General features: G+C 41.7%; 1 protein-coding gene across 1 annotated transcript in view; it reads left to right on the forward strand.

Moving 5' to 3' along the window:
- The window catches only part of ACVR1B (activin A receptor type 1B), a 92,510-nt gene extending 65,658 nt beyond the window's left edge, over positions 1-26,852 (forward strand). The window contains exons 5-9 of the mRNA XM_077483278.1: positions 539-706; positions 818-974; positions 3,363-3,487; positions 12,285-12,415; positions 20,068-26,852. Of these exons, the coding sequence (XP_077339404.1) occupies positions 539-706; positions 818-974; positions 3,363-3,487; positions 12,285-12,415; positions 20,068-20,193 (707 nt within the window). The 3' untranslated portion in view covers positions 20,194-26,852. The remainder of the gene's footprint in view (positions 1-538; positions 707-817; positions 975-3,362; positions 3,488-12,284; positions 12,416-20,067) is intronic.
- The last annotated feature ends 1,108 nt before the right edge of the window (positions 26,853-27,960 follow it).

The raw sequence follows: 27,960 nt of genomic DNA on the forward strand, positions 1-27,960 counted from the left end.
ATCATTTACAATTTTCCCCTAATATTTCTACAGAATGTATAATGCACTGTCATAGCTGTCTCGTCTCCCAGGACTGCCATAATGCAAAAATGCAAATGCTTTGAGGGTTTAGGCAGATTTTTTTTTTTTTTTTTTTTTGTAAAGCGAAAGTGTATAGCAGGCAGACACTGCCAATGACCCTAATCTTGGAGCTGTCGTTTTTTGACGATGGGAAACTTTAGTTATAAAAACCTTTAGTTATGGTGGTAATTTATATTAACATGCTGTAATCAACAAATCATGATTTTAGGAAAGCCCACAGGCTTGATATTTTAGTGCATTGCATGGAGAGCTAGATCTGTCATCCTTGCATTAAGTATCTTTGGACAGAATTGTCTTTGTAAAGTGATGAGCAGAAAATTCTTCATCTTAAGCTATATTTTCCAACCAGCATTTTATACCCATCCCCTGTGAAATTTGAGCCGCCTTAGCACATTAATAAGCAGATTAGTTTTACAATTCCACTGGTAAAATGGTTTATTGGATTAACATTTTGCAGACAATGGAACATGGACCCAGCTGTGGCTTGTCTCGGATTACCATGAACATGGCTCACTATTCGACTATTTGAACCGATACACAGTTACCATTGAGGGGATGATAAAGCTTGCCCTCTCTGCAGCAAGCGGCCTTGCTCACCTACATATGGAAATTGTTGGAACTCAGGGTAAGACGTTTTCTTTTTTTTCTTCATGTATTGCTCCATTTTCATATTCCTGATTTAGGCCTCCTTAATTTAGGACAGAATAAATTGACTGTTTTATTTCTCTTTCAATAGGAAAGCCTGGAATTGCTCACAGGGACCTCAAGTCCAAAAATATCCTGGTAAAGAAGAATGGAGTGTGTGCAATTGCTGACTTGGGTCTTGCTGTGCGCCATGACTCTCTGACGGATACCATAGACATTGCTCCCAATCAGAGAGTGGGGACCAAACGGTGAGTCAGATCTATAGCTCTGTTGTTCATATCACTCTTTGTGCTGTACTTTTGTGTTTTTTACACCTCGTGAAGGAAATTGTTGCAGCATGAAAATGTTGAAACATTAGTGACATTTACAAATGTAACATAGATGATGTGAAAGATAATTGTATTGTTTGCCAACACATTAGCAAGTTTTTTTTTTTTTTTTTTTTTTTTTTTTTTTTTTAGTAAATGTACCTTTTGCATATCTAGGTCTTTAAATAGGTGTCCTTATTTCATGCATTTTGATTAGTTTTGATTTTCATTAGTTTTGTAGTCCCCGCACCCCAACCCACACACCTTAAACTTGGTCAGACACCTTTATACAACTGAGAATTTGGGTCCAACATGTGTAGCAACCAGAACTCCAAGTCTTCACTGACCCAAGAGCAGAATCTGTCAGCTCAAAGTCTTCATCCTGCCATGTGTCACATCTGAATAGTAGAATCTTTATACAATCTTAGATTTTAGAAAGCTGAGTAAAATAACCAACCTAAATTATCCAATTATATTCTATCTGGTCAAGCAGGCCTTTGTACTACATGGTATTGTATATTCAAAGGAGATTGTATAGTAACATTTTAACAGATGTGCTTACCTTTTAAGATGGATAATTATACCTATAATATTTTAAGAATGTTTTGTAGCACAGCATAACCAAAATGCTATCTTGTTGCATGAAAAATATGTTTTAGTGAGGCCATCGAATATTCTGTAGAGGTCTGGTGGTCATTTTGGAGGATTCTGCTGTGCCTGGCCTCCCATTCAATAGTAGGTTATGCTAATGTGTGGAATCCCATGCAACCTAGATACCCTTCCTTTTTCACAGCCATGTCTCACATACCACTGTTGAAATGGAGCCTGGAATCTCCTGCTACCACAAGCTAGTTCAAGGGAGATTGCTACCGTAGGAGCTTGTGTCCTGTATTGTGTGAATGATAGTGCTTAAGGAGCAGCACTGGTCATTCACAAAAACACAAGCTGACCACCGCACCTGTTGGCAGGTAATACAATAGTTTTATCTCTGACAAATGTAGTTGCAGCCATGTCCTGTCGTTGTCTAGTGTTTTTGTGAATAATCAACACTGCTCCTTTTCCCCAGGCGCTCTCATTCACACAAAAAAAGCCACTAGCTACTACTGTAGTAATCTCCTTTGATCTAGCTGGCAGCTGCATAAGATTGTGGGCTCGGTAGTGTTTGAACACTAGAGCTCCCAAAATTGAAAAGCTTTTACAGCTCATAAACTTGGTTAACTGTAAAATTTCTCCCATTCTGGTGTGTGCAGTGATAATGAATGTGTGCTTCGATCTTGTTCTGTATGTATGCACAGCCAACTGTAGTGAAGGTGTGTATGGCTAGGGGTTTGAAAAATAAAAATAAAATTTATATATATATATATATATATATATATATATATATATATATATATATATATATATATATATATATATATAATGTGTGTGTATATAATACCTTTATTTTTTTTACTTGGCTTTATTGCTCTCACAAGGGGCTAATGAGCCATATGAGTGCAGTTGACAGGAACTCTTTAAAGTGACATTGGGGTCAATTAGACAGGTTCATACTACCTAGTGGAGAACAGCGAATGGATAATGCAACACCTTCATTTACAGTTAGAAGTGATCGGGGCAGCTATAAAAGCTGCCCAAATCACTGCTACTACATGGCTATAACTCAAAGTTTTAAAGACTACTGGCTGCTACAGCACCCAGCAGGTTGTTTATATAAAAGTTCTGGCGATGATGTAGTAGTTACATTAGTGGCCAAAAAAAGCTAAAGAAAAACAAACTTCACTTAAAACTGTTTAAGGTAAGGTCCCCTCCGATAGCATCCATGTCAGGTTTTGTACTTGCCGGTCTCAGATTCATCAAGATTTGCTATACATCCTATTTCTCAAAATTTTCCCAAGCGGGTGCTGTGCTTCTTGCACATTAGTGCTGCAGTCTGCATTTATTTCTAAAGGATAGGTATGCAACCTTTGGCGTGGCTTGCAATAGGCATTAAAGGCCTTTCCATTGAAATTAAAGAATATTATATGCTTGGTGAAGATCTTGCTGGAGTGGGTGACACGTAAAGTATAACACTTGGAAGGGGTTGTATGGGAGAGTGCTCAGCTCCCTCTAGTGGTGGTTGAAGAGCAATATGAAACTCGCACTTGGAAACTTGCAACTGACTTGTTTGAGCAGGGTTGATTCAGGATATTAAACACATTAATACGCTTGTGCATCTCCCATACTGTAAAAAAAAAGAAAAAGAAAAAAAAAAGAAACCCACACTTTAGTGGTACTCGAAGACCAGTGTGAAGAAAAATTGCTAAATATTTTTGTTTTTCCATTGTGTAGATATATGGCTCCTGAGGTGCTGGATGAAACTATAAATATGAAACATTTCGACTCATTCAAGTGTGCTGACATTTATGCTCTGGGTTTAGTTTACTGGGAAATTGCCCGTAGATGCAGCGCCGGAGGTATGTTTCTTTTCTTACATCTGTGGATATCTATTGTTAAAATGCAAGTTGTAAAAAAAAAAAAAAAAAAAAAAAAATCTAGTAAAGTGAAATTATAGACATATTACATTGGTAAATTTTCTAAAAATAGGAATAGGTGAAAATATTCCCTTAATGCCTAAGTGCAGTTGAAAACATAGCAAGCTTTCAAGGCATTAGGGCTCTTTTTCTGTGTATTTAGGTTAAAATCCGTAATCAGCCAGTGGGGTGCTGTATGACTTGAAGGCTTGCTATGATTTCCACTACAGATAAACCATTTTATGAGTGTATCTAAATGGAAGCATGAAAATGCAATATATTGCAGCTCACCAGTCTTTAGATGCGGTTGCCCCATTCATTTTCTTTTTCCTGGCCAAGTACATTTTCTGCACACAGTTATCTGTTGATCCTGTCAGAATTCTTGTGTTCTTGTAACTTACTGTGCACTAAACTGTGTTATCTGTTTTTTTTCAATTCCCTTTGTGCATTACAAAACAATACCTGTCTATGTAATGTTTGAACATATATTCTCATTACATATGGAGATTACCTTCTTAAAGCTGAACTCCAGGCAGTTATAAACGACACAAATATGCAGCTCTGTATTCAAAAATACACCCTAAAATCTTTTTTTTCTTTTTTTCGTTTTTTGTTTTATTCCAAATACCTGAATTTATTTTGCATTCTGCCTCTCTCATTTCCTCAACCTCAAAGCTCAGAGAGGGTGAAGGAGCAAAATGATATTCATACTGTACAGTGCTTTGCAAAAGTATTCACCCCCCATTGGCATTTTTTTTGTTTTTGTTGCCTCACAACCTGGAATTAACATGGATTGTTTGAGGATTTGCATCATTTAATTTACAGAACATGCCCACAACTTTGAAGATGTTTTTTTTTCTTTTTTTTCTTTATTGTGAAGCAAACAAATAGGATAAAATAACAGAAAAAGTCAATGTGCATAACTATTCACCCCCCTAAAGTCAATACTTTGTAGAGCCACCTTTTGCAGCTATCGCAGATCCAAGTTGCTTTGGATAAGTTTCTATGAGCTTGTCACATCTTACCACTGGAGTTTTTGCCCATTCCTCCTTGCAAAACTGCTCCAGCACCTTCAAGTTGGATAGTTTGCGCTTGTGAACAGCAGTCTTTAAATCTGATTTTCTATTTGATTGAGGTCTGGGCTTCGACTAGGCCAGTGATGGCGAACCTTGGCACACCAGATGTTTTGGAACTACATTTCCCATGATGCTTAACTACACTGCAGAGTGCATGAGCATCATGGGAAATGTAGTTCCAAAACATCTGGGGTGCCAAGGTTCGCCATCACTGGACTAGGCCATTCCAACACATTTACATGTTTCCCCTTAACCACTTTCAGACCGGACCATTTTGCTGGTAAATGACCAGAGGTCTTTTTACACTTTGGCACTGCGCTGCTTTAACTGGTAATTGCGCGGTCATGCAATGTTGTACCCAAACAAAATTTGCGTCCTTTTCTTCCCACAAATAGAGCTTTCTTTTGATGGTATTTGATTGCCTCTGCGATTTTTATTTTTTGCGATATAAACGTAAAAAGACCGCAAATTTTGAAAAAAAAATGATATTTTCTACTTTTTGTTATTAGAAAAATCCAATAAACTCAATTTTAGTCATACATTTAGGCCAAAATGTATTCAGCCACATGTCTTTGGTAAAAAAAAAGTCAATAATTGTATATTTATTGGTTTGCGCAAAAGTTGTCACATCTACAAACTAAGGTACGTTTTCTGGAATTTACGCAGCTTTTAGTTTACGACTGCCTATCTCATTTCTTGAGGTGCTAAAATGGCAGGGCAGTACAAAACCCCCCCAAATGACCCCATTTTGGAAAGTAGACCCCCTAAGGAAATTGATAAGAGGCATGTTGAGCCCATTGAATATTTTATTTTTTTGCCTCAAGCGATTGAATAATGACAAAAAAAAAAATTTTTTTTTTTTTTTACACAAAGTTGTCACTAAATGATATATTGCTCACACATGCTATGGGCGTATGTGAAATGACACCCCAAAATAAATTCTGCTGCTTCTCCTGAGTACGGGGATACCACATATGTGGGACTTTTTGGGAGCCTAGCCGCGTACGGGGCCCCGAAAACCAAGCACCGCCTTCAGGCTTTCTAAGGGCGTAAATTTTTGAGTTCACTTCTCACTACCTATTAGTTTTGAAGGCCATAAAATGCCAAGATGGCACAAAACCCCCACAAATGACCCCATTTTAGAAAGTAGACACCCCAAGCTATTTGCTGAGAGGCATGTTGAGTTCATGGAATATTTTATATTTTGCCACAAGTTGCGGGAAAATTACAAACTTTTTTTTTTTTTTTTTTTAACAAAGTTGTCACTAAATGATATATTGCTCATGCATGCCATGGGCATATGTGAAATGACACCCCAAAATAAATTCTGCTGCTTCTCCTGAGTACGGGGATACCACATATGTGGGACTTTTTGGGAGCCTAGCCGCGTACGGGGCCCCGAAAACCAAGCACCGCCTTCAGGCTTTCTAAGGGCGTAAATTTTTGAGTTCACTTCTCACTACCTATTACAGTTTTGAAGGCCATAAAATGCCAAGATGGCACAAAACCCCACAAATTACCCCATTTTAGAAAGTAGACACCCCAAGCTATTTGCTGAGAGGCATGTTGAGTCCATGGAATATTTTATATTTTGCCACAAGTTGCGGGAAAATTACAAACTTTTTTTTTTTTTTTTTTTTTTTTTTTCACAAAGTTGTCACTAAATGATATATTGCTCACGCATGCCATGGGCATATGTGAAATGACACCCCAAAATAAATTCTGCTGCTTCTCCTGAGTACGGGGATACCACATATGTGGGACTTTTTGGGAGCCTAGCCGCGTACGGGGCCCGAAAATCAAGCACCGCCTTCAGGCTTTCTAAGGGCGTTACAGTTTTGAAGGCCATAAAATGCCAAGATGGCACAAACCCCCCCCAAATGACCCCATTTTGGAAAGTAGACACCCCTAAATTTAGGGGTACACTAGTGAGACTAGGTAATAAATGGCGGGTGCCCTGAAACTATAAAAAAAGAACTAACCAACCAGCGTCACCTGTAACAGTTATATGGTGATCACTGGTGAAAGGGTTAACTAGGGGGCAATTAGGGGGCTTTATGCGGTAGTATATGGGGGTCCCTGGCGCTATAAAAAGCTGCAGCGAACCTAAATACCTACCTGCCTAACTAGCGTCACCTGTGACACTAATACAGCGATCAGAAAAACGATCGCTTATTAGGCTGGGTTCACACTGGAGCGATGCGGGAACGCCACGAATGCGCGGCGGGTTCCCGCATCGCATGCCTCCCGGCGGCAGTTCACACTGCCCTATGCGAACTGCTGGGAGTGTCAGTGAAATGTTACTGACACCCCCAGATCAGTTCGCCTATTGCAGTGCGATCTGCAAACTCAGATCGCATGGTGTGAACACCCATGCGATCCGATTCTGCTGCGGGCCAAAAAAAGGGTCCCGTGCGAATTTGCGGCGGGGGCGGCGAATGGCTGAACTCGAATCGCACAGAGATCGGATGTGATTTGCACTGCAGTGCGGTGCGAATCACATCCGTTCTCATAAACCGCTGCAATGTGAACCCAGCCTTAGTGACACTGGCGACGGGGGGTGATCACGGGGTTAAACCTTTATTGGGGGGGTTAGGGGGGGTACCCTAGAACTAAAGGGGGCTAACCCTAACTGCCCTAACAGTTATTAGTCACAAATGACACCCGCCGGGTGATCAGGGGGTTAAACCTTTATTAGGTAATAAATGGCGGGTGCCCTGAAACTATAAAAAAATAACTAACCAACCAGCGTCACCTGTAACAGTTATATGGTGATCACTGGTGAAAGGGTTAACTAGGGGGCAATCAGGGGGCTTTATGCGGTAGTATATGGGGGTCCCTGGCGCTATAAAAAGCTGCGGCGAACCTAAATACCTACCTGCCTAACTAGCGTCACCTGTGACACTAATACGGCGATCAGAAAAATGATCGCTTATTAGGCTGGGTTCACACTGGAGCGATGCGGAAACGCCGCGAATCCGCGGCGGGTTCCCGCATCGCATGCCTCCCGGCGGCAGTTCACACTGCCCTATGCGAACTGCTGGGAGTGTCAGTGAAATGTTACTGACACCCCCAGATCAGTTCGCATATCGCAGTGCGATCTGCAAACTCGGATCGCATGGTGTGAACACCCATGCGATCCGATTCTGCTGCGGGCCAAAAAAAGGGTCCCGTGCGAATTTGCGGCGGGTGCGGCGAATGGCTGAACTCGAATCGCACAGAGATCGGATGTGATTTGCACTGCAGTGCGGTGCGAATCACATTCGTTCTCATAAACCGCTGCAATGTGAACCCAGCCTTAGTGACACTGGCGACGGGGGGTGATCACGGGGTTAAACCTTTATTGGGGGGGTTAGGGGGGTACATTAGAACTAAAGGGGGCTAACCCTAACTGCCCTAACAGTTATTACAGTCACAAATGACACCAATGCAAAAAAAAAAAAAAAAATGACATTGGTGTCACTGTGACTGGGGGGCAGGGGTAATTGGGGGGGTGATCGGGGGGTAAAGGGGGGGTGTGAGTGTGCCTGGCATGTTCTACTGTGTGTGTAGAGTGTTGGTGCAACTCACCGATCCGCTCTCCTCCGTGTCGGAACGAAAAATACCGACACGGAGGAGAGAATACATCACTTCCTCTCCTGTGTTTACATTACAGGAGAGGAAGTGATGTCACCGGGGATTTCTATTCGTCGGGAGCGATCGCGAGGGGGTGGCCATGAATGAATGGCCGCCCCCTCGTCCCGGATCGCTCCCGGACGAAAACCGACCGCCGCAGGCACCGGGCGGGGGCCCGATCGGGCCCCCGACCCGCGGGAGGCAAGGGACGTACATGTATGTCCTTATGCCTGCCCGTGCCATTCTACCAACGTACATCGGCGTGCGGCGGTCGGCAACTGGTTAAACCACTCAAGTGTTGCTTTAGCAGTGTGTTTGGGGTCATTGCCTGCTGGAAGGTGAACCTCCGTCCTAGCCTCAAATCACACACAGAGTGGTGCAGATTTTGCTCAAGAATATCCCTGTATTTAGCACCATCCATCTTTCCCTCAACTCTGACCAGTTTCCCAGTCCTGACTGCTGAAAAACATCCCCAAAGTATGATGCTGCCACCACAATGTTTTACTGGGGATGGTGTTCTTAGGGTGATGTGTTGGGTTTGGGCTAGACATAGCGTTTTCTTTAGCCAAAAAGTTCAATTTTAGTCTCATCAGACCAGGGCACCTTCCTCCATACGTTTTTAGGAGTCTCCCACATGCCTTTTCGCAAACTGAAAACGTGCCATTTTGTTTTTTGCTGAAAGTAATGGCTTTCTTCCGTCGGTAGATGGTGCTCCTAGGGATCATCAAAGATTTGGATATTTTTTATATAGCCTAACCCTTGTTCTTCTCAACAACATTGTCCCTCACTTGTTTGGAGAGTTCCTTGGTCTTCATGACAGTGTTTGTTTAGTGGTGCCTCTTGCTTAGGTGTTGCAGCCTCTGGGGGCTTTTCAAAAAGGTGTGTTTATGTAATGACAGATCATGTGACACTTAGATTGCACACAGGTGGACATCATTTCACTAATTATGTGACTTCTGAAGGTAATTGGTTGCACCGGAGCTTTTTATGGGCTTCAGAACAAAGGGGGTGAATACATATGCACATGCCAATTATCAGTTTTTTTTATTTCTGAAAAATCGTTTTATGTATTTATTTTTCTCATTTTACTTCACCAACTTAGACTGTTTTCTGATCCATCACTTAATTCAAAGTAAAAAAAACATTAAAAAAACATTAAACTAAAGGCTGTAATGTAAAAAAAGGTAAAAAGCCGGGGGAGGGTGAATACTTTTGCAAGGCACTGTATATCTCTCACACACCTCGATTAGCCCCAACCAGTGGCGGCTGGTGCTGAAAATTTTTGTGGGAGGGAGGCCAAAAAAAGATAAACTACAGCCTCAGTGTGCCCATCAAGAATGCTGCCCCCCCAGCCCCTGCCATCTGCTTAGCACTTTACCCTGTCTTGGGGTGGCGGGTGGTGTGCTCCATGCTCCTCCATGTCTTCTCCCGTCTTCTCCTCCCGTCCTTTCCTTTGATTGGATGCCTGTAGGCATCCAATCACATTGCCTGTCGTTTCAGCCAATCAAGTGACAGGTTAACAGACCCAAGCACTTGATTGGTGGAGAGGAGGTTCAGTGTTAGGAAAGCCAATATTCATTCACTTTTCTAACACAGCCGGGTGAACTGCGAGCGGCAAGCATGGACCTCGCTGTTTAGCTTTTTTGATGCCTATTATGAGCCTATGGCTCTAATTGGGTGCTTCAAAAACACCTAATAAAAGATAGACCTTTACACAGGTTATGACCTGCTTCTCTCCCTATATGGCAGTGGGGCTGATTTACTAAAACTGGAGGGTGCAAAATCCGATGCAGCTCTGCATAGAATCCAATCAGCTTTTGTGTTTTTTGTTTTTGTTTTTTAACCGCTTGTCATCCGGCACTCCTGCGCAAACTGACTTACCCGTCAGTCCACAAAAGCAGGATGGCGTGCCCACAGGAGTGTGCCTGCAGGTCCCACAGACACTATTGCAATGGGGACATGCCTATGTAAACAAGGCATTTCCCTGTTCTGCCTAGTGATGACAGGGATCTACTGCTCCCTGTCATCGGGAGCAGTGATCTGTCGTGTCAGTTGTAGCCCATCCCCCCTACAGTTAGAACATTTAACCCCTAGTGTTTAACCCCTTACCTGCCAGTGACATTTACACAGTAATCAGTGGCTATTTTTAGCTCGCTCTATAAATGTCAATGGTCCAATAATAGTGTCAAAAGTGTCTGTCCAATGTCAGTCCTGATAAAAATCACCGCCATTACTAATATAAAAATAATAAAAATGCCATAAATTTATCCCCTATTTTGTAGACGCTATAACTTTTGCGCAAACCAAACAATTATACACTTATTGAGATATTTATTTACCAAATATATGTAGAATGCATATCAGCCTAAACTGAGGAAGAAATTGTTTTTTTTTTTTTTTTGTTGTGTTTTTTTAAATGTATTTTTGGGGGATATTATAGCAAAAAGTAAAAATATTTTTTTTTTCTTCAAAATCGTTAGTCTTTGTTTATAGCGCAAAAAATAAAAACCGCAGAGGTGATCAAGTGCCACCAAAAGAAAGCTATTTGTGGGGAAAAAGGACATCAATTTTGTGTACAGCATCGCACAACCGCGCAATTGTCAGTTAAAGCGACGCAGTTCCGTATTGCAAAAAATGCTTTGTCATTAAGGGGGTAAAATCTTCCAGTGCTGAACTGGTTAAAGAGGAACTGCAGTCTGCTCACATAATTTGTATTAAAAATCTTTGCCATTCTGAAGATTCCTCCAACCACTTTGCATATGTTATATGTACTGTGATTCTGTACTGGCCAAAATATGCTGCAGAACTCTACATCCACTAAGTCTGGCTGCAGCCATTTTAACTGTGGGCAACTGAAGCTTCAGTCTGTTTACTTCCTGGATTTACACAGACACAGAGGCACACCTTTCATTGGCCCTCTTACCATTCGTCCCCCCTCCCTTCCTGGCAAACTCTCAGGAGACAGAGAGCGAGCTGTGCATGAGGTAATTAGCCTAGGCTAATTTCCAGACAAGAAAGGGGTATAAGGTATTTACTGGCAGAAAGAAAGTTATACTATCTAAAGTTAAAACAACAAGGGCAGAAGATTTAATAGACGGAAAGTTGAAAAAAATGACTGAAGGTACACTTTAAGTGATCAAGCAGAAGTTAGAAGCTGATTGGCTACCATGCAAGGCTGCACCAGAAGTTGCACTTTTTCATTTTAGGTGATTAATTCCAATGTTTGGACTTGGGTATTGGCTGATCAGACCCAAGCACTACATCCTGTGGGCCAATGAAATGGGTAACATGCTCCAGTTTTCAATTTGTCAGAGTACCAGCTGATGACATTAAAGTGGTAGAAAAGTTTGCTTTTTTGTTTTATACCTATAGGTAAGCCTGTAATAAGGGCTACTTTTAGGTACAGTAAATGTCTCCTAAATGTGCACCAATTAGGAATTTTTACTTTAGTAGCAGTGATGTTGACGCATGTGCTCGCAAGTAAAGCGGTATGTTTTACTACCATGTTAATGAGGATTGAAGCACACGGCATCCCACTTCTGACAGAACAATTATTAGTGCTGTATAATTTTGCACAATAAAGTATACATCTACTTGGTGGCATGTGCTAGATGTTCCTTTTCTGTGAAATATATTTGATATGTACTCCTAGAGACCCATTTATAAAACATTGGATGAAGCGCACACAGATTCTTGTAGTATATATTATTAGCCCTGCAGTTTTTGAATTCCTAGGATTGTCAGCTCTATATAGTGGCCACAAAGTAGTACATTTTCTCATTTAGCTATTAGGAAAACTGCAGATTTCTGGTCCGCAGCTGATAATCACAGGTGTTCTATTCAGGAAAATACAGGAAAAATGAATCCAGCCAGCATGATTGTGTGGGACAATGTGTGAGCAATTTAATGTTGTATAGCTATACCCCAAAGTGTTATCCATGGACTTGTATGTCCTATAGTTAGGTTCATCTGTTTGCAAATAGAATTTTTGTCAGAGCAGCATGTGTCATGTTTTTATTTTATTATGACGTACATATATGTATTTACAGGTTTTCATGAAGAATATCAGCTTCCATACTATGATTTGGTACCGTCGGATCCTTCTATTGAAGAAATGCGCAAAGTAGTATGCGACCAGAAATTACGGCCTAACATACCAAATTGGTGGCAAAGTTATGAGGTCGGTGCTTGCTGTTGGCTTATCACACTGCAGAAAGTCTGGTCACTTTACTGGCTATACAATGTTGTACTGTAAATGTATACATTTTTTAGAGTTCATAATTCTATATTAGTTTACATATCCCATGCCTGCATTTTCAGCTTACTAGAACAAACTAAGAGGCCTGTATATAATTGGAGTACTTTAGAGCCATGGTGACCTGCTACTTGTGTTGCCCTCCACGTACATTTATCGCTGGCACTGTGTGACATACACAAGTAGACACCCACCAGCAACACTTGACTGATAAAACAATGAAGGTGTTTAGGCTACTTGAACTTTATTAAAAAATATCAGATTTCCAGAACAGACCAACTGCTGCTTAGACTCTAGTAGCTTGTGCCGTGTAGTCAGCAGCACTGTGTTCAGGAAGCAGTACCAGGGACTTCACCTTTTTTCCGTGTAACTTTTTTTTTATTTTTTATTTTTTTTAGTAAATGTAATGCTCCTTCTGATTGGCTGAAGTGAAGATCATGATGTTCACCCACCTCTCCACTTTGGTTATTCAGAGGAAGTCATTTCACCAATGATTAAATTGGCTTTCTCAGTTAAACGTAGTGTCAGAATCTTCAGCATTTATAGCCACCTGGGTAAAGCCTACTCCACTAGTAGTTGCATTTTTTATTTTATTATTCCAACCCTGCAGGACTGCATGAAAAAATATAAACTAGTCGCTCCAGAGGAGACACTGTACTAACTATCCAATGTTAGTACGGCGATCTCCCCTGCTGAGCTATTGTGTTCTGACTGGGATACGCCCACCGCCAGAACACGCCAGCCAGTACTGTCAGCCATTGGCTGAGAGCGCTGGTCGGGAACCGATCAGCGGACCTTTTTTCAGTCATGCCCCTTTTGACAGACTGTCAGACCAATTGCAGTATACAGGGGCTAAATGTTGGCTGGTTTCTATTGCACCGGTCAATGCCACCTGACATTAGGCCCGTGTGTACTAGGCTTAATTGTCACCTTAATCTAGTTACCATGTCACAAAATGTGTTTAAAACAAATGTTAATTATAGGACATTACTAGAGTTGTGACAACTGTTCTACTCTGACTAATCCAATTACAGTAGGGCATTGAAGTCGGAAAGGGTTTTTTAAACCTCTTTAAAAAAATCACAAGAAATGTCCAGTGTAAATATGAGTAACTACTGCTAACTTTTCAGTTTAGGAGCAAGCACATGGTCTTTGGAAGGCAGCATTAAACATATATACAGTTGTGCTCATAAGTTTACATACCCTGGCAGAATTAGATTTTTTGGCCATTTTTCAGAGAATATAAATAACACAAAAGCTTTTCTTTCACTCATGGTTAGTATTTGGCTGAAGCCATTTATTATCAACCAACTGTGTTTACTATTTTTATATCATAATGGCAACAGAAACTACCCAAATGACCCTGATCAAAAGTTTTTCATACCCTGTTGATTTTGGCCTGATAACATGCACACAATTTGACACAAAGGCATTTGAATGGCTATTAAAGGTAACCATCCTGGCCTGTGATCGGTTTGTAATTTGTGTGTGTAAAAGGTCAGTGAGTTTCTGGACTCCTGACATACTTTTGCAGCTTTCATCCAGTGCTGTGCTGACATTTCTAAGTTCTGAGTCATGGGGAAAGCAAAAGAATTGTCAAAGGATCTGCAGGAATAGGTAGTTGAACTGTATAAAACAGGAAAATGATATAAAAAGATATCAAAGAAATTGAGAATGCCAATCAGGAGTGTTCAAACTCTAATCAAGAAGTGCAAAATAAGGGGTTCTGTTGAAACCAAACCACAGTCAGGTAGACAAACTAAAATTTCAGCCACAACTGCCAGGAAAATTTGTTCAGGATGCAAAGAAAAACCCACAAATAACTTCAGGTGAAATATAAGACTCTGAAAACATGCGGTGTGGCTGTTTCAAGATGCACAATAAGGAGGCACTTAAAGAAAATGGGCTACTTGGTTAAGTTGCCAGAAGAAAGCCATTACTACACAAATGCCACAACGTATCCCGCTTACAATACACCAAACGGCACAGAGACAAGCCTCAAACCTTCTGGCACAAAGTCATTTGGAGTGATGAGACCAAAACTTTGCTTTTTGGTCTCCACCATAAACACTACATTTGGAGAGGAGTCAACAAGGCCTATGATGAAAGATACACCATTCCTACTGTAAAACCCTGAGCTGGATCGCTGATGTTTTGGGGGATGTGTGAGCTACAAAGGAACAGGAATTGTGGTCAAAATTGATGGGAAGATGAATGCAGTATGTTATCAAAAAATACTGGAGGAACGTTTGCATTCGTCAGCCAGGAAGCTGGGCATGGGACGTACTTGGACATTCCAACATGACAATGATCCAAAACACAAAGCCAAGTTGACCTGTCATTTTGCTACAGCAGAATAAAGTGAAGGTTCTGGAGTGGCCATCTCTGTCTCCTGACCTCGATATCATTGAGCCACTCTGGGGAGATCTCAAACGTGCAGTTCATGCAAGACAGCCCAAGGATTTACAGGAACTGGAGGCTTTTTGCCAATAGGAATGGGCAACTTTACCATCTGAGAAGATAGAACCTCATTCACAAATGCCACCAAAGACTTCAAGCTGTTATTGATAAAGGGGGCAATACACGGTATTAAGAACTGGGGTATGTAATCTTTTGATCAGGGTCATTTGGGTAGTTTCTGTTGTGATTACGATTTAAAAAGAGTAAACACAGTTGATAATGGCTTCAGCCAAACACTAACCATGAGTGAAAAAAGTTTGTGGTATTCATATTTTCTGAAATATGGCCAAGAAATCATAAATTCTGCCAGAGTATGTAAACTTATGAGCAAAACTGTGTGTGTATATATACAGTATGTGTATATAATAAAAAAAAAAAATATGCAACCTGCAAGGCAAAGGCATAATGAGCTAGTATGCATAGCATACTAGCTCATTATGAATAACTTACCTGAGAACGAAGCCCCCAAAGTGGTCCTCCGTCTTCATGTCTGCCACGGATCCCGGAGTGACTTCCGGGTCTCGCTGCTCCGGCGCTGTGATTCACCGGAGCAGCGATGACGTCACTCCCACGCATGGGAGCCGACACTCGCGGCATATCGCCGCGATTTGTGGCCTGCGCGTCGCTGTCTACGGCGCATGCGCCGTAGACAGTGGTGGCTGTCTTTTTGTAAATATCTCCTAAACCGTATAGGTTTAGGAGATATTTATTGGACTTACAGGTAAGCCTTAATCTAGGCTTACCTGTAGGTCAAAGTTGGTTGTAAGGGTTTATAACCGCTTTAATAACACAATTTTTATGAATATCGACTGCATGCGATGTTTACAAAAAGTAGTGTTTTTTTATATTTTTTATTATCTGTAGATAATGAGCAGTACAGTCTGGGGGGCTTTAGAGCATTCATACTTGAAAATCTTAGAACCCATGCACAACTTTTTTTTTGTGTGAAATGGGCACCTATTCAACTCCATATTTTGATGAATTATGGCATTGTGTTTTATACCATTCAATCAGATCAGTTAATATAATGACCTGGCTCACCAATGGAAACCATGCATTAGGGTAAATTCTCTGACCGGGGGAGAAAGCCAGAAGGGTCTCATGTTCCAAAGGTGACACTGCATGCCCCAAATTCATGTACTTGTCTAGAACCTGTGCTTGATTTTGGTGCATGCTGTGCCACTCTTGGGGCTCATGCACACTGCAGCTTAAAAAAAGCTGATTTTACTGGCATTGAGCTTTTATTTCTCTGCCTAAAATCGAGCTTTTTTTGTGCACCTTTTTATTGATTTCAGCATATTTATTTTTTTGAGCATATGCATTTTGTGTTTTTTTTTTTTTTTTTTTTTTTTTTTTGCATTTTTGGCCATGTCTCTTCTGGTCGAAAGCTCCTCTCAAAAACACAAGTTTGGGATTTTTTTTTCTCCCTATAAGAGCATATGCTTTTAAACTTCAGAAAAAGCCATAGTGTGCATACATTGTCTAACATGGTATGGAGTTTCTAGGCAAAAAAAGAGCCGCTTCTTAGAGATGCAGTGGCATGAGTGGCTTAGAACATGAAACACTTTTGCAAAATATATTTCTGTACACCAAAAGAAACTTTGTGTTAATTGGCTCCACTTTCATGAGATACAAACTGTCGGTATTTTATTTAAAATATTGTTGCGGGTGTTACACCACCGCAAAGAAGTGGAACAAATTAAAACGATATGATTTAGCCGCCTGAGACGCTATTAGAACCAAAACTGTAGCAGATTTCTATAAATTAGGCGCAGTGCGTTAAAAGCAGTTTACGCCAGAAAAGTGGTGCTGCAGCTTTATTGAATTCCCCCCAACATCTTCTATCTTTGAAGTTAGAGGCACATGGCCATCTTTAGGCTGAAGTGGTATCTGCACTCTGGTTTCTGAATATTAGTAGTGACCAGAGCTGTCGGTGAGCTTACTCCACTAAGAGCCCCCACGCGGGGGGAGGGGGTGTGGCGTTATCCACTAAGAGCCCTCACGGGGTGGGGGGTAGTGTTATCCACTAAGAGCCCTCACGGGGGGTGGGGGGGGGTATCCACCAAGAGCCCTCACCGGGGGGTGGGAGGGGGTATCCACCAAGAGCCCTCACCGGGGGGTGGGGGGGGGTATCCACCAAGAGCCCTCACCGGGGGGGTGGGGGGGGCATCCACTAAGAGCCCTCACCAGGGGGGGGGTGGGGGGCATCCACTAAGAGCCCTCACGGTGGGAGCATCCACTAAGAGCCCTCACGGTGGGAGCATCCACTAAGAGCCCTCACGGTGGGAGCATCCACTAAGAGCCCTCACGGTGGGAGCGGGGGCATCGACTAAGAGCCATCGACTAAGAGCCCTCACCCCGGGGTAGGGGGGGGCATCGACTAAGAGCCCTCACCGGGGTGGGGGGGGCATCGACTAAGAGCCCTCACCGGGGTAGGGGGGGGCATCGACTAAGAGCCCTCACCGGGGTGGGGGGGGCATCGACTAAGAGCCCTCACCGGGGTAGGGGGGGGCATCGACTAAGAGCCCTCACCGGGGTAGGGGGGGCATCGACTAAGAGCCCTCACCGGGGTAGGGGGGGCATCGACTAAGAGCGACGTTTTACTGTGGGGGGAAAAAGAGCATTTTCAGCTTGAGGTGTTGACTTTTGGTCTCGCTTCCACTCCTCGCGTACTCACAAAGGTGTTAGCCCCAGTTCTGGCGTGGCTACGTAAGCTGGGGATTGCGGTCCTGGGCTGCTTGGACGATCGTCTTCTGTGAGCAGGGTCCTCGGCTACCCTGAGGGGTGACGTAGCTTGCTATACAGACCTTGGTTTTCAGTTGGCTTCTTTACTACCTGAAGTCTGCTCTGCCTCCTTCCAGAAAATTAAGCAGAACTTGGCCTTGAGTACCATCAAGGGCCAGGTGTCTGCCTTGGCTGGTTTCTTCAGTGTCCCCTGGTCTTGCACTCCCTGGTGCATACTCTTAATCAAGGGGTTCGACATCTGCCTCCACTAGTCCGATCGCTTCTACCGTTAAGGGACCTACTCTTGCTGTATTCGGTTCTACAGGAGCCTCCCGTTGGAAATATTCGGGAGATTCCTCTGCTTGCTCTGTCCCAGAAGGTGGCTTTTTTTGGTTGCCATCGCCTCTATTCAGTGTTGAAACTGTAGGCATTACAATGTCATACTACTTACCCTTTGATCCACAATGATGAAGTGGCTCTCTTTGCCCTTGTTCATGGTTCTCTCCTCTGATTCATTTTGGCTAAGGACATTGTGTTGCCCTCCCTGTGTCCCAGGTCAAATGTCCTAAGGCATTTACCTTACATGCCCTGGATGTGTTTCGGGCGATTCAGGTGTATTTGGCAGTCTCTGGACCATTTAGCAGATCAGACTCACTGTTTGTGATCACGGACGGGCCAAAAAAAGGGGGCTGTCTGCTGCTTCTGCGACCTCTCTAGACAGAATAGACCAGAGTCCTCGTCAGTCTGATCCATCAGAGGTTGGGTGCCTCCTTTCCCTGTTATGGTGCATTCTACTTGGCTGCTTGCTGCTTCTTTTGGCCTTCCATCATCGGGCATCAGCTGCACTAGTTTGCAAGGCGGCCACTTGGTCGTCGGTGTACACTCTCACAAAATTATACAACGTGGCTGTCTGAGGATGCTTCTTTTGGCCGCAAGGTTGTTGCAGACTGCTGCTTAGAGGGTCTATTCCCGCTTGAAGGGGTATTTTTCAGGTTGAACTCCTGTTACCTGGTTGGCTCTTGTGTTAGCCTTGGGATTTTTCGTTGTCCCACCCCTCATATTTGGCACTGCTTTGGGACGTCCCCATGGTTCTGAATAATGGAGCGCTGTGTCTGTCAATGAACGATTGAGAATTTTTTTTTTTGACTTGCTGTAAAATCCGTTTCTCTGAGTTCATTGACACACAGCACCCACCCCTCTAAGGAGTTTGATTGCTTCTGACACTGCTTCTTACTAAACTGAAGCCCTATAGTAGAGGGGGGGGGGTGTATATCACCTAGGACTACCCATAGGCATAACAAAGTCTTTTACGCCTAGTATGTGTCCTACTCCTGTAGGGGGCTATATAACCCTATGGTTCTGAATAATGAAGCGCTGTGTCTGTCAATGAACTCAGAGAAACGGATTTTATGTTAAGTCAAGAATCCAATTTTTCTCAGCACAGTCCACCAATCCACTATGCAAGGGATTTTCTTATATTGTAAATTCAGTTCTTCCTTTTTTCTTTCTTTAAAGCGGAGGTCCACCCTAAAATGGACCTCCGCTCATCGGAATCCCCCCCCCCTCCGGCGCCACAATCGGCACCTTTCAGGGGGGAGGGGGGTGCAGTTACCTGGATAATCTCTGTGGAAAGGGGCGTACGTTATGCCCCTTTCCGCAAGCGCCCGCCCCCTTCAGCAAGTGCCCCGCTGCCTGCTGGGAAACACACAGCTCCCAGAGGCAGCGGGGACCGTCCGGATTGTGCCGCGCGGCTCGCGCATGCGCAGTAGGGAACCGGGAAATGAAGCCGAAAGGCTCCATTTCCTGATTCCCATACCCAAGATGGCGGCGGCAGGACCCGCCAGACGAGCGAGCGATCGGCTTCGGGTGCCGACATCGCGGGCGCGCTGGACAGGTAAGTGTCACTATTTAAAAGTCAGCAGCTGCAGTATTTGTAGCTGCTGGCTTTTAAAAAAAATAAAAAAACGCGGAGTCCCGGTGGACTCCCGCTTTAAGTTTTAATAGATATTGGCAATCTTTTCAATAGTTTGCATTCCTAAAGTATATATTGGGGACATTTTTCCTTTTACCTTGTTTTGAAACCTAAAACTGCGTTTATTGCTTTTTTTTTCCCACTAGGCTTGTAAAAATTCTTGCAGGAACAATGTCTGGGAGATCAGTTCTTAATGATTTAGGTACATTCCAGAACTATATCTCAAGAGCTCTTTCCCTACAGTGTATAGGCAGCAACCTATAGCAACCAATCAGAATTGACTCTGTTAAATTCAAAATAGCACAGATTAATTGCGATAAGTTACTACACTTACAAATGAGAACTCTTTTTTAAATAAGGTCTTTAGATGTGTCCATTCTTCATTCTTGACTAAAGTTTTGTGCTTTCATTTATTAAACAGGCTCTTCGGGTGATGGGGAAGATGATGAGAGAGTGTTGGTACGCCAACGGAGCAGCTCGCTTGACAGCTCTGCGCATTAAGAAAACACTGTCGCAGCTCAGTATACAAGAAGATGTGAAGATCTGAAGCCTCTCACAATGCCCCCTAGAAAATGTGGAAAAATTCATACAAGCTGCCATGATGTAGTACATAAGTATGAGGCCTACCTCAACGTTTCTTCCCAAACAACTGCCAGTTGAACAATGGGGCCTTTTGGCCAAAATGGAAGAGAACAGCACACTTCAATTAATTCTAGGTTTGGGTCTGAAACAACCTTTTTTTTTTTTCAATTTTTATTTTTTTTTCCTTTTCTTAACAGCATGAAGATAAGGAATCCGATTCAGGTGACTGCCGCATTGCCTGATTTTTTTATTTTCCTCCAACTGAAATAATCATGGTGGCACCCCCGTTTCCATCTGTGAAGGGTAAAATCCACTTCATCTAACTTGGTCCACATGGTTCAGAGTATTGCCTAACATACTAGACCCTGCTCTTCTTACTGGTTCAGGTCCCAGTAAGTAAGCTGAGGTTTCTCTTAGATTTACCCCTTTCACAAACAAGGAGACTCCCCTTGCAATGGACTGTGTTCTTACAATTCAGGCTTTGTACAGAATGATATTGGAGCTTGGAAGAAAACAATACACTATCCACGTAGACCCGCGTCTGTGCATGTGCAAGGGTGTGTGTAGCTATTTTTGACCTGTGTTTTTGTAGGTGTACATGTGAGCTTGTCTGCATGCGCAAGTATAAGTAAACAAAAAGACTTTTTGAGGTGTCTGTACGTAGATCACCGGACACTTCATGTAAAGGTTGCATACAGGGCCACTTGTCACATTTTTCTATTTTTTTTTTTTTTTTTTTTTTGCAAAGCAACAAAATACAAACTCTGAGCTTGTCTGAACATAACACTAACCATCCACGTACCAGAGGAGAGGAAAACAATGATGGTGAAAACATATTGGCAATAGAAATCTTTCAATAAAAGACCCTCAGCTTGTGCTGTCCCAGCGGATGTGAGCGAGGACAACCTGCAAAAATCCATCATTTGTAAATTAATCTCAGGTGTCAAGCATTTGCCAACAGCAGGGATTTTAAATGTTTGTGCTCATCAAATAGACCGGCATGGAGCGAGATGGAGATCCTTTTCCGGACTCTTTGGGAAGGAACTGAAAAGAAGCAGAGCTTTTGTCTTTTTGATCAGCGAAAAAAAATAAGCCTGTTCTCGGTCACCCAAGCCAGGCTCCAGCTGCGGCAGGTTGGAAGCAGGGTTGCTGTGTGTGACACATTGCATTTTAACACAGGATCTTAATGGAATGGGAGTTTTTATTTTATTTTTATTTTTTTATTTTTTTTAGTTTAACATCTACAGTACAATAACACTAAAGCCATAACTTTTAACTGGAGTGTCTTCTTTTTTTTTTTTTTTTGGTTTTTCTTTTTGCTCTTTTAATTACTTTAAGATGTTTGGGGGGAGGGTTGATGGGCAGAGGAGGGATTTTAACATTTTTTTATTAAGTATTTTAATTCTTTGTAAAAAAGAGAAACGACAAAAAAATCAGAATCTCTATATATAAATATATACACACATGCATATGTCTAAATATTACCTCTCAGTCTATTGTTTGTACAGAGATCACAAAAAAAACCAAATGCGCCAAGCTATATTTACACTGGAACTATTTGTATTTGTACATGAAATTTTCTCCTAGACGCTGGATTGGTCCTCACAGATACATGTCACATTTTTTATAATGCTATGTCATTGTCTGTTTCTTCAGGTGTACACCATTTCTCTGTGTGTATCCTTCAGGGGTTTTAGTGATGTGTCCAAAGTTCTATAAATATATATATATATATATTTTTTTTATTACTTTTTTTTTTTTTTTTTTTTTTGGCTTTCTGTGCAGATCTGTTAATAAACTCCTAGTTATCTTGTCCGAGGTGCTTCTAAGCCTCACAGCTCACTAACATACTAATGTGAAGCTGGCTTGTGCATTAACGAGGCATGCGTTTACCTTTTAGTGTTTTGGAGGTGCAGTGCGTGGTCTTTGTCGGTCGGGCTGTTGTATTTATCTTAAGCATACGTCATTATTCTTTGTCTGTTGTGCAATTTCTAGAGAATGCATTTACACATATATGCAACATATCATCTTCCTCAATTCAATTAGGTGATATTGAGTGACGCTTTTCATAAAGGTAAGATAGGCCGGCATCACACATTGAGGTCTGCTGTGGAATCCATTTTGATGAAAGGGCACTGCCTTTCTTTTATTTTTCTGACATAACAGCAGTAACGCATTGCCGGTCTGCAAATTTATTGCAGTTTAATAGCTTTTCAGTATGCACGCATGTGCTGTAACATGCTGATCAGGCAGTTTTGAATTTCCAGAGGAATGTAAGCGAACACGATTGGTTGCTGTACATGTTGATTGAAAAAAATATTGGTTTGGATTTAATATTTGTGCTCCTCTGTATGAAACAGGAGATTAATGCAAAGCTATATAATGCGCCACTGGAGGCATTTGTGAAGGACTGAACATAGGAAAATCCTGGTGATGCTCATAACAACTTCTTAGATACCAATTGCCATTTTCGTGGTAGTATTTAAATGTTAAAGGAGAAGTATGGGAATCAGGGTTATTGCTGTTTTATACTTGGGTGGATTCTGCATCTGTCCCCTGCCGCCTCTGCACTGAGAACCGAGCCACGAACACTGCCGATGGCCCGTCTCCCCGAACGTTGAGCTGCTGACTGTCAATCAGCACTTCTCCTGCTCTGCTCCTCCACGCTCACTGGAGCGCTGAGCTGTAGAGGGTCGGGGAGTGGGCGTCTCAGTTGCTCGCTGAGTGGCTGAGACGGCCATCAGTGCAGGTACCTGCAGATCCAGACTTCCAGATTCGGGATAACACGTGCCTGGACTAATCTGTGCGACGTCAGCAGAGAGCGGATTTCAGACCGCTCTCTGCTGAAAATGGGTCACAGGAGTGCAAAAAAATGAATTGCACTCCTGTGACCCATAGGAGAAGCCCAGCCAAACAAGCTCAGGCTGGATTTCTCCTTTTTAAAGCAGATCTCTGGCTGGCATGGTCAACACTAGTTTTCCTGTGCACATGGTTTCATACATGTTTATGTGACTTTTGATTGTGTAGTGCAGGAGCATCTTGCTTTTATGATAAAAGCGAACCAAAGTAGATCCTATTGAAACATACTTGCACATTAATATTAATGCATTAAATGACTAGAAAATTGTGCCAGGAGCTTGGCATTAAAGTCTTGGCATTAAAGTGTATATGTCAGGACTTGCCACCAACCATGATGTGCGGTATAGACCGAAATAAGTGAATGAATGTTCTTTACTGACTGGTTTCTTTGAGGAATTCATCCTTGAGCAAAAGGCTTAGTTACCACCCAGTCTGCTTTGTTTGCCCTTATTTAGGCCAACTTGGTGCCAACCCTCCTATCTAAAATATAGCTCTATCCCCTATCTAATATATTTTTTCTTGGGCAATAGGAAAATGCCATACCATCGTCTGGATCATTTTCTTGCCTTTTGAAGCCCACTTGATTCTACTGTCTTTGTGATTAGGTTTTAGTGGCCTTTTTAAAGGCCCCTTGGGAGGTAAGACTGTAATTGTCAAATTTCTTCCATTGCTTGGTCCCCTTCATTTAGTGCCTATAGGGGGCCTAGATTGTCTTGTGCAAAAGAACCATCCTTTCTTATTGCTGGCATTTTTTTCTCTTAAATACTTCACTTTTAAGTAGCAGAATTTAAAAGGCACTTCTTCTCCTGGGCAATATTCCAGGTATTTATGTTTCTTTTTACTTTTTGTCCAATGAATATGTGCCTTGTTCACTCACTTTAGTCATCTCAGTTGTATGGTCACTAAATGCATTATTTTATAACCACTAAATTAATTATTTGGAGGTATGTTTTTTTTTTTTCCTCACATGAAAGAGTAATCATCTCAGCCTGCTGTGGACTTTTTTTTGGGGGGGGATTTGCTAAAGTGTGTCTTGGAATATCGGCCCCTTTTTTTTTTTTAACTTTACTATTTTGTTATGTATATAGGGTGACTATTTTACAGCTTTCTGCTGATTGGTAGTTTTTAGGCCATAAGCACATACTTTAGTGATAGTAGGATCACTTTTTTTTTTTTTTTTTAAGTTAACTGTAGCATGAATTCTAATCATTTCTCAGGATGTCCGAAAAATGTTTTACAGAAGATAGGTACATAATCAACAGGGACAGCAAATTTCAGTGATTCTTATTGACTGCTCAGCTGTGCTGTAATAAATGGGGTTTTGTTGCATAAAAATGTCCCCTTTTTATGCAGTTGGGTATTCACTGAATTTTATCATTGGTGACACAATCCGTATCAACATATGGAATCTTTCGTGTATGGTGAGGCCTGAAATACAGAATTTGTATAAAGCATATAATGATTGCTGCTGCGTGAAAATGATTTATAATAGACTATGTAGACTAACTGTAAAGCGTGCTGCTACATGAATGATAGAGAGTGTGGGGCTTTTACTGGATGGTTTTAAAACACGTTTAAAGTGTATTTATACCAAATTTTTTTTGCATATAATGGGGAATGGTTGGAACCCCAGTATGGTTTTACTGTTATCCAGGGCTCCATCAGTGAGATTTCCCTGACTTTCTCCTCTGGGTATGTTTAAACAGAGGTAAGGGAAAATCTGTACCAGAGAAACGGACCACAATAAATAGCTGCCAGTGGTTTTTGCAGTCTCCTACTTAGTGTTTTTACTTTTGTCTGTGTTGCCATTTCCCATCACTTCCTGTTCTAGGGACAATGGTTTTACCAGACAGGAAGTGAAGTCGTCTCTTCAATGGAGCCTCCGATGGCAGTAATATCTGACAGAAGTTTTAATACTTCTACAGTCTATCCGAGAAATAAAAAACTTTGGCTTTAGATGCACTTTATGGAAAAACACTAAACCCCAAATAATAGGATTCCATACCTGCGCTATGAAAGGGAACATGCTGAAGATGAATTATATCCATGTTCAAAGTACATGGAGCTATTTTGTGAACTGGATCATGGATAACCATGCTTTGTTTGAATTAGTCTCATCAATATAATCAATTTCTAGTGTTTGTTTAGAAATGGCCCTGTATTTCCAAATAAAGCAAGGGCTGTAGTGGATCTGAGATCTCTCTGCTGTTGAGAGGTTTATCTACACATTGGCAGTATCCTCATTTGCAAAACATTTAGTGCAATATGAGATAATAGGCCTCAGGTAGTCACATCTCTCAGAAGCAAAAAGATTTAGACCCCTTTCACACTGAGGCGCTTTATAGGTGCTACAGCGCTAAAAATAGCTCCTGTAAAGAGCTTCTCCTCTCACTCCAATGTGAAAGCCTGAAAGCTTTCACTCTGGAGCGGTGCGCTTGCAGGACGGTAAAGTCCTGCAAGCCACATCTTTGCAGTGCCGTAGGAGCAATGTATGCGCTGCTCCTAAAGCGCAGCTGCCCATTGAAAACAATGGGGCAGCACCGGCAAACTGCCGCTACAGCGGCACATTTAACCCTTTTTTTTGGCCGCTAGCGGTGGTTAAAACTGCCCCGCTAGCGTCCAAATATTGCTGCTGAAAGTACGCTAAAAATAGCGCCGCTATACCGCCAATGACTCGGTGTGAAAGGGCTCTTTATTGCCAATGTAGATGAAGTTATTGTATTACCTCTGAACTAAATATTTTTTTTTCTACTCATCTTTCAGAGAGAAACCGTTTAATAGTGAAGGGCTTACCTGCTTAAACACTTACTCCAGAAACCTAAGTTTAAAAACATCCAACCTAATATTGCATCATACCTACAGGCTAAAGCCTGGTATACATGAATAATTCAGACTATCCGACGTCAGTACAGTGATCTTCCCCACTGAGCCATTGTGTTCTGACACACAATGTCCCCGTCAGAACACTCCGGTCAGCGCTCTTCAGTTGGCCGCTGGTTTTCCAGCCTGTTCGTCTGACAGAGGCTGGCCAAATGGCTGTCTTCTGTCGGACCGGCTGACATACACGGGAGAGATCCAAGGTCTTGCACTGCTGGCTTGCTTTGAAATGCTAGTTTCTTTTGTTCACGTGCTTTCTTTGAATTGAGTTCGTCCTGAGTCACTGACTTGGAACAAGTATGCTGATTAAGCCAAAAGAAATGCATGCCACACACGGAAACCAGTATTTTCAGATTTACCATGTCAACAGGCAATGGTAGCTCTCATGACAGGTTTTCTTTACTGATAACAGATTGCTGAAAGCCTGGATTTGGAAAAATAAAATGTATTTTTGCACTGTGATGTGGTTACATTTTGGCATTACTTTTTTTTTAAATTAAAATGATGTTGAATGATTCAAGAATTTTTCACAAGCATGTTCCTTTTCAGGGATAGGTTAGTCTTTGTCGATCATAAAATGCAGTTAAGTGTTAGTCTGAATTGGCTTCTGAAGCGATCCTTTTAGAGCTTGGGAAGGACATAATGTATTGAAGTCGGATACAAAAAGTTGTTGCCACACTGGCTGTGTGGTGTTGGCTCTAGAAGAGCTGAATTTGGTACTTACCATCCAGGTTTTCATTGTATTGGAAAGAACTGTAAAAGAACCACTTAGACACTTTACCTCCTCAGTATGCAATTGTAAATATAATGTATGATAGAAAATCTTTTGTTAATATAAAAAGCTGTCCAATTTCTGCTGTACATTAAAAATTTGTTTTATTCATGTTATCAGTGTCTTCATTTTCCTTAACTTCTATACCTGTATGTGTAAATCACACCCGTTTTGGAAGCGTGGTCTTTTTAACAGCATAATCAAAATATTATTTATACCCATGTAAACTGAATTATTTTTCTTTAAGAAATAGAAGTGTTAATAGTTTATTCTTTATAAGAAAAGAGAAATCCAAATCAAATCAATATTTTGGTGTGACCACACTTTGCTTTCAGAACGGCATCAATTCACAGTTTTTTGAAGGAACTCTGCAGGCAGGGTGTTCAAAACATGTTAGAGAACCAACCACAGATAATCTCTGGATGTAGGCTGCCTCAGATCCTTCTGTCTATGGAAGCTAAACCATCACTTCCAGGACTCCTTGCCCTTTTCATTATTTCTCATTGTTGTACCACTCTTCAGCCCATCGCGAACAAACTGCCTTTTTGCCACAGCCAAATATTTAAACTTTTCGGTCCAGAGCACCTGCTGCCATTTTCCTCCAAGTTCTTATGTTTTCATGCATATGATATGGAAATAAGGCTAAGTGACTCAACTTCACACACAAACGTAGGAACTAGGGTGGACTTTCATTTCAAACTATTGTGTACTATTGTGATCTCTGTGAATAATCACAGTGGTCAGATAGTACAGGGGCAACCACAGTGGGTCTGAACTGTGTTTTACACATTGTATACAATGGCACATGAATGGATACCATTCAGGTAGGAAAAATCAATGCCTAGTGATGATCACTGTATAAACAATCATAGTGTATAAAAACTTGATCACCTCCACAGAGCATTAGTGTCACTAAGGTGACACTGTACTGCTCTAGTGTGTGTGTGTGTGTGTGTGTGTATATATGTGTGTGTGTGTGTGTGTATATGTGTATATATATATATATATATATATATATATATATATATATATATATATATATATAGTGTGATCACTGCCACACTAGGCATTTGGTGATGCTGTACTGGTGACAGTATGTTAAACAAAAATGTCATTGAAGTTTAAACCCCCGACTATAAAAAAAAATTACATGCCATGTAACAATGTGCATACTCACAAAGCCTTTGGTTTGTGTAGAGCAGGGGTGTCTAAACTTTTTTCAGA

This window comes from Lithobates pipiens, unplaced genomic scaffold (genome assembly GCF_037356315.1).
Source record: "Lithobates pipiens isolate NorthernLeopardFrog02 unplaced genomic scaffold, aLitPip1_a1.2 Scaffold_16, whole genome shotgun sequence".
NCBI classification, from domain to species: domain Eukaryota; kingdom Metazoa; phylum Chordata; class Amphibia; order Anura; family Ranidae; genus Lithobates; species Lithobates pipiens.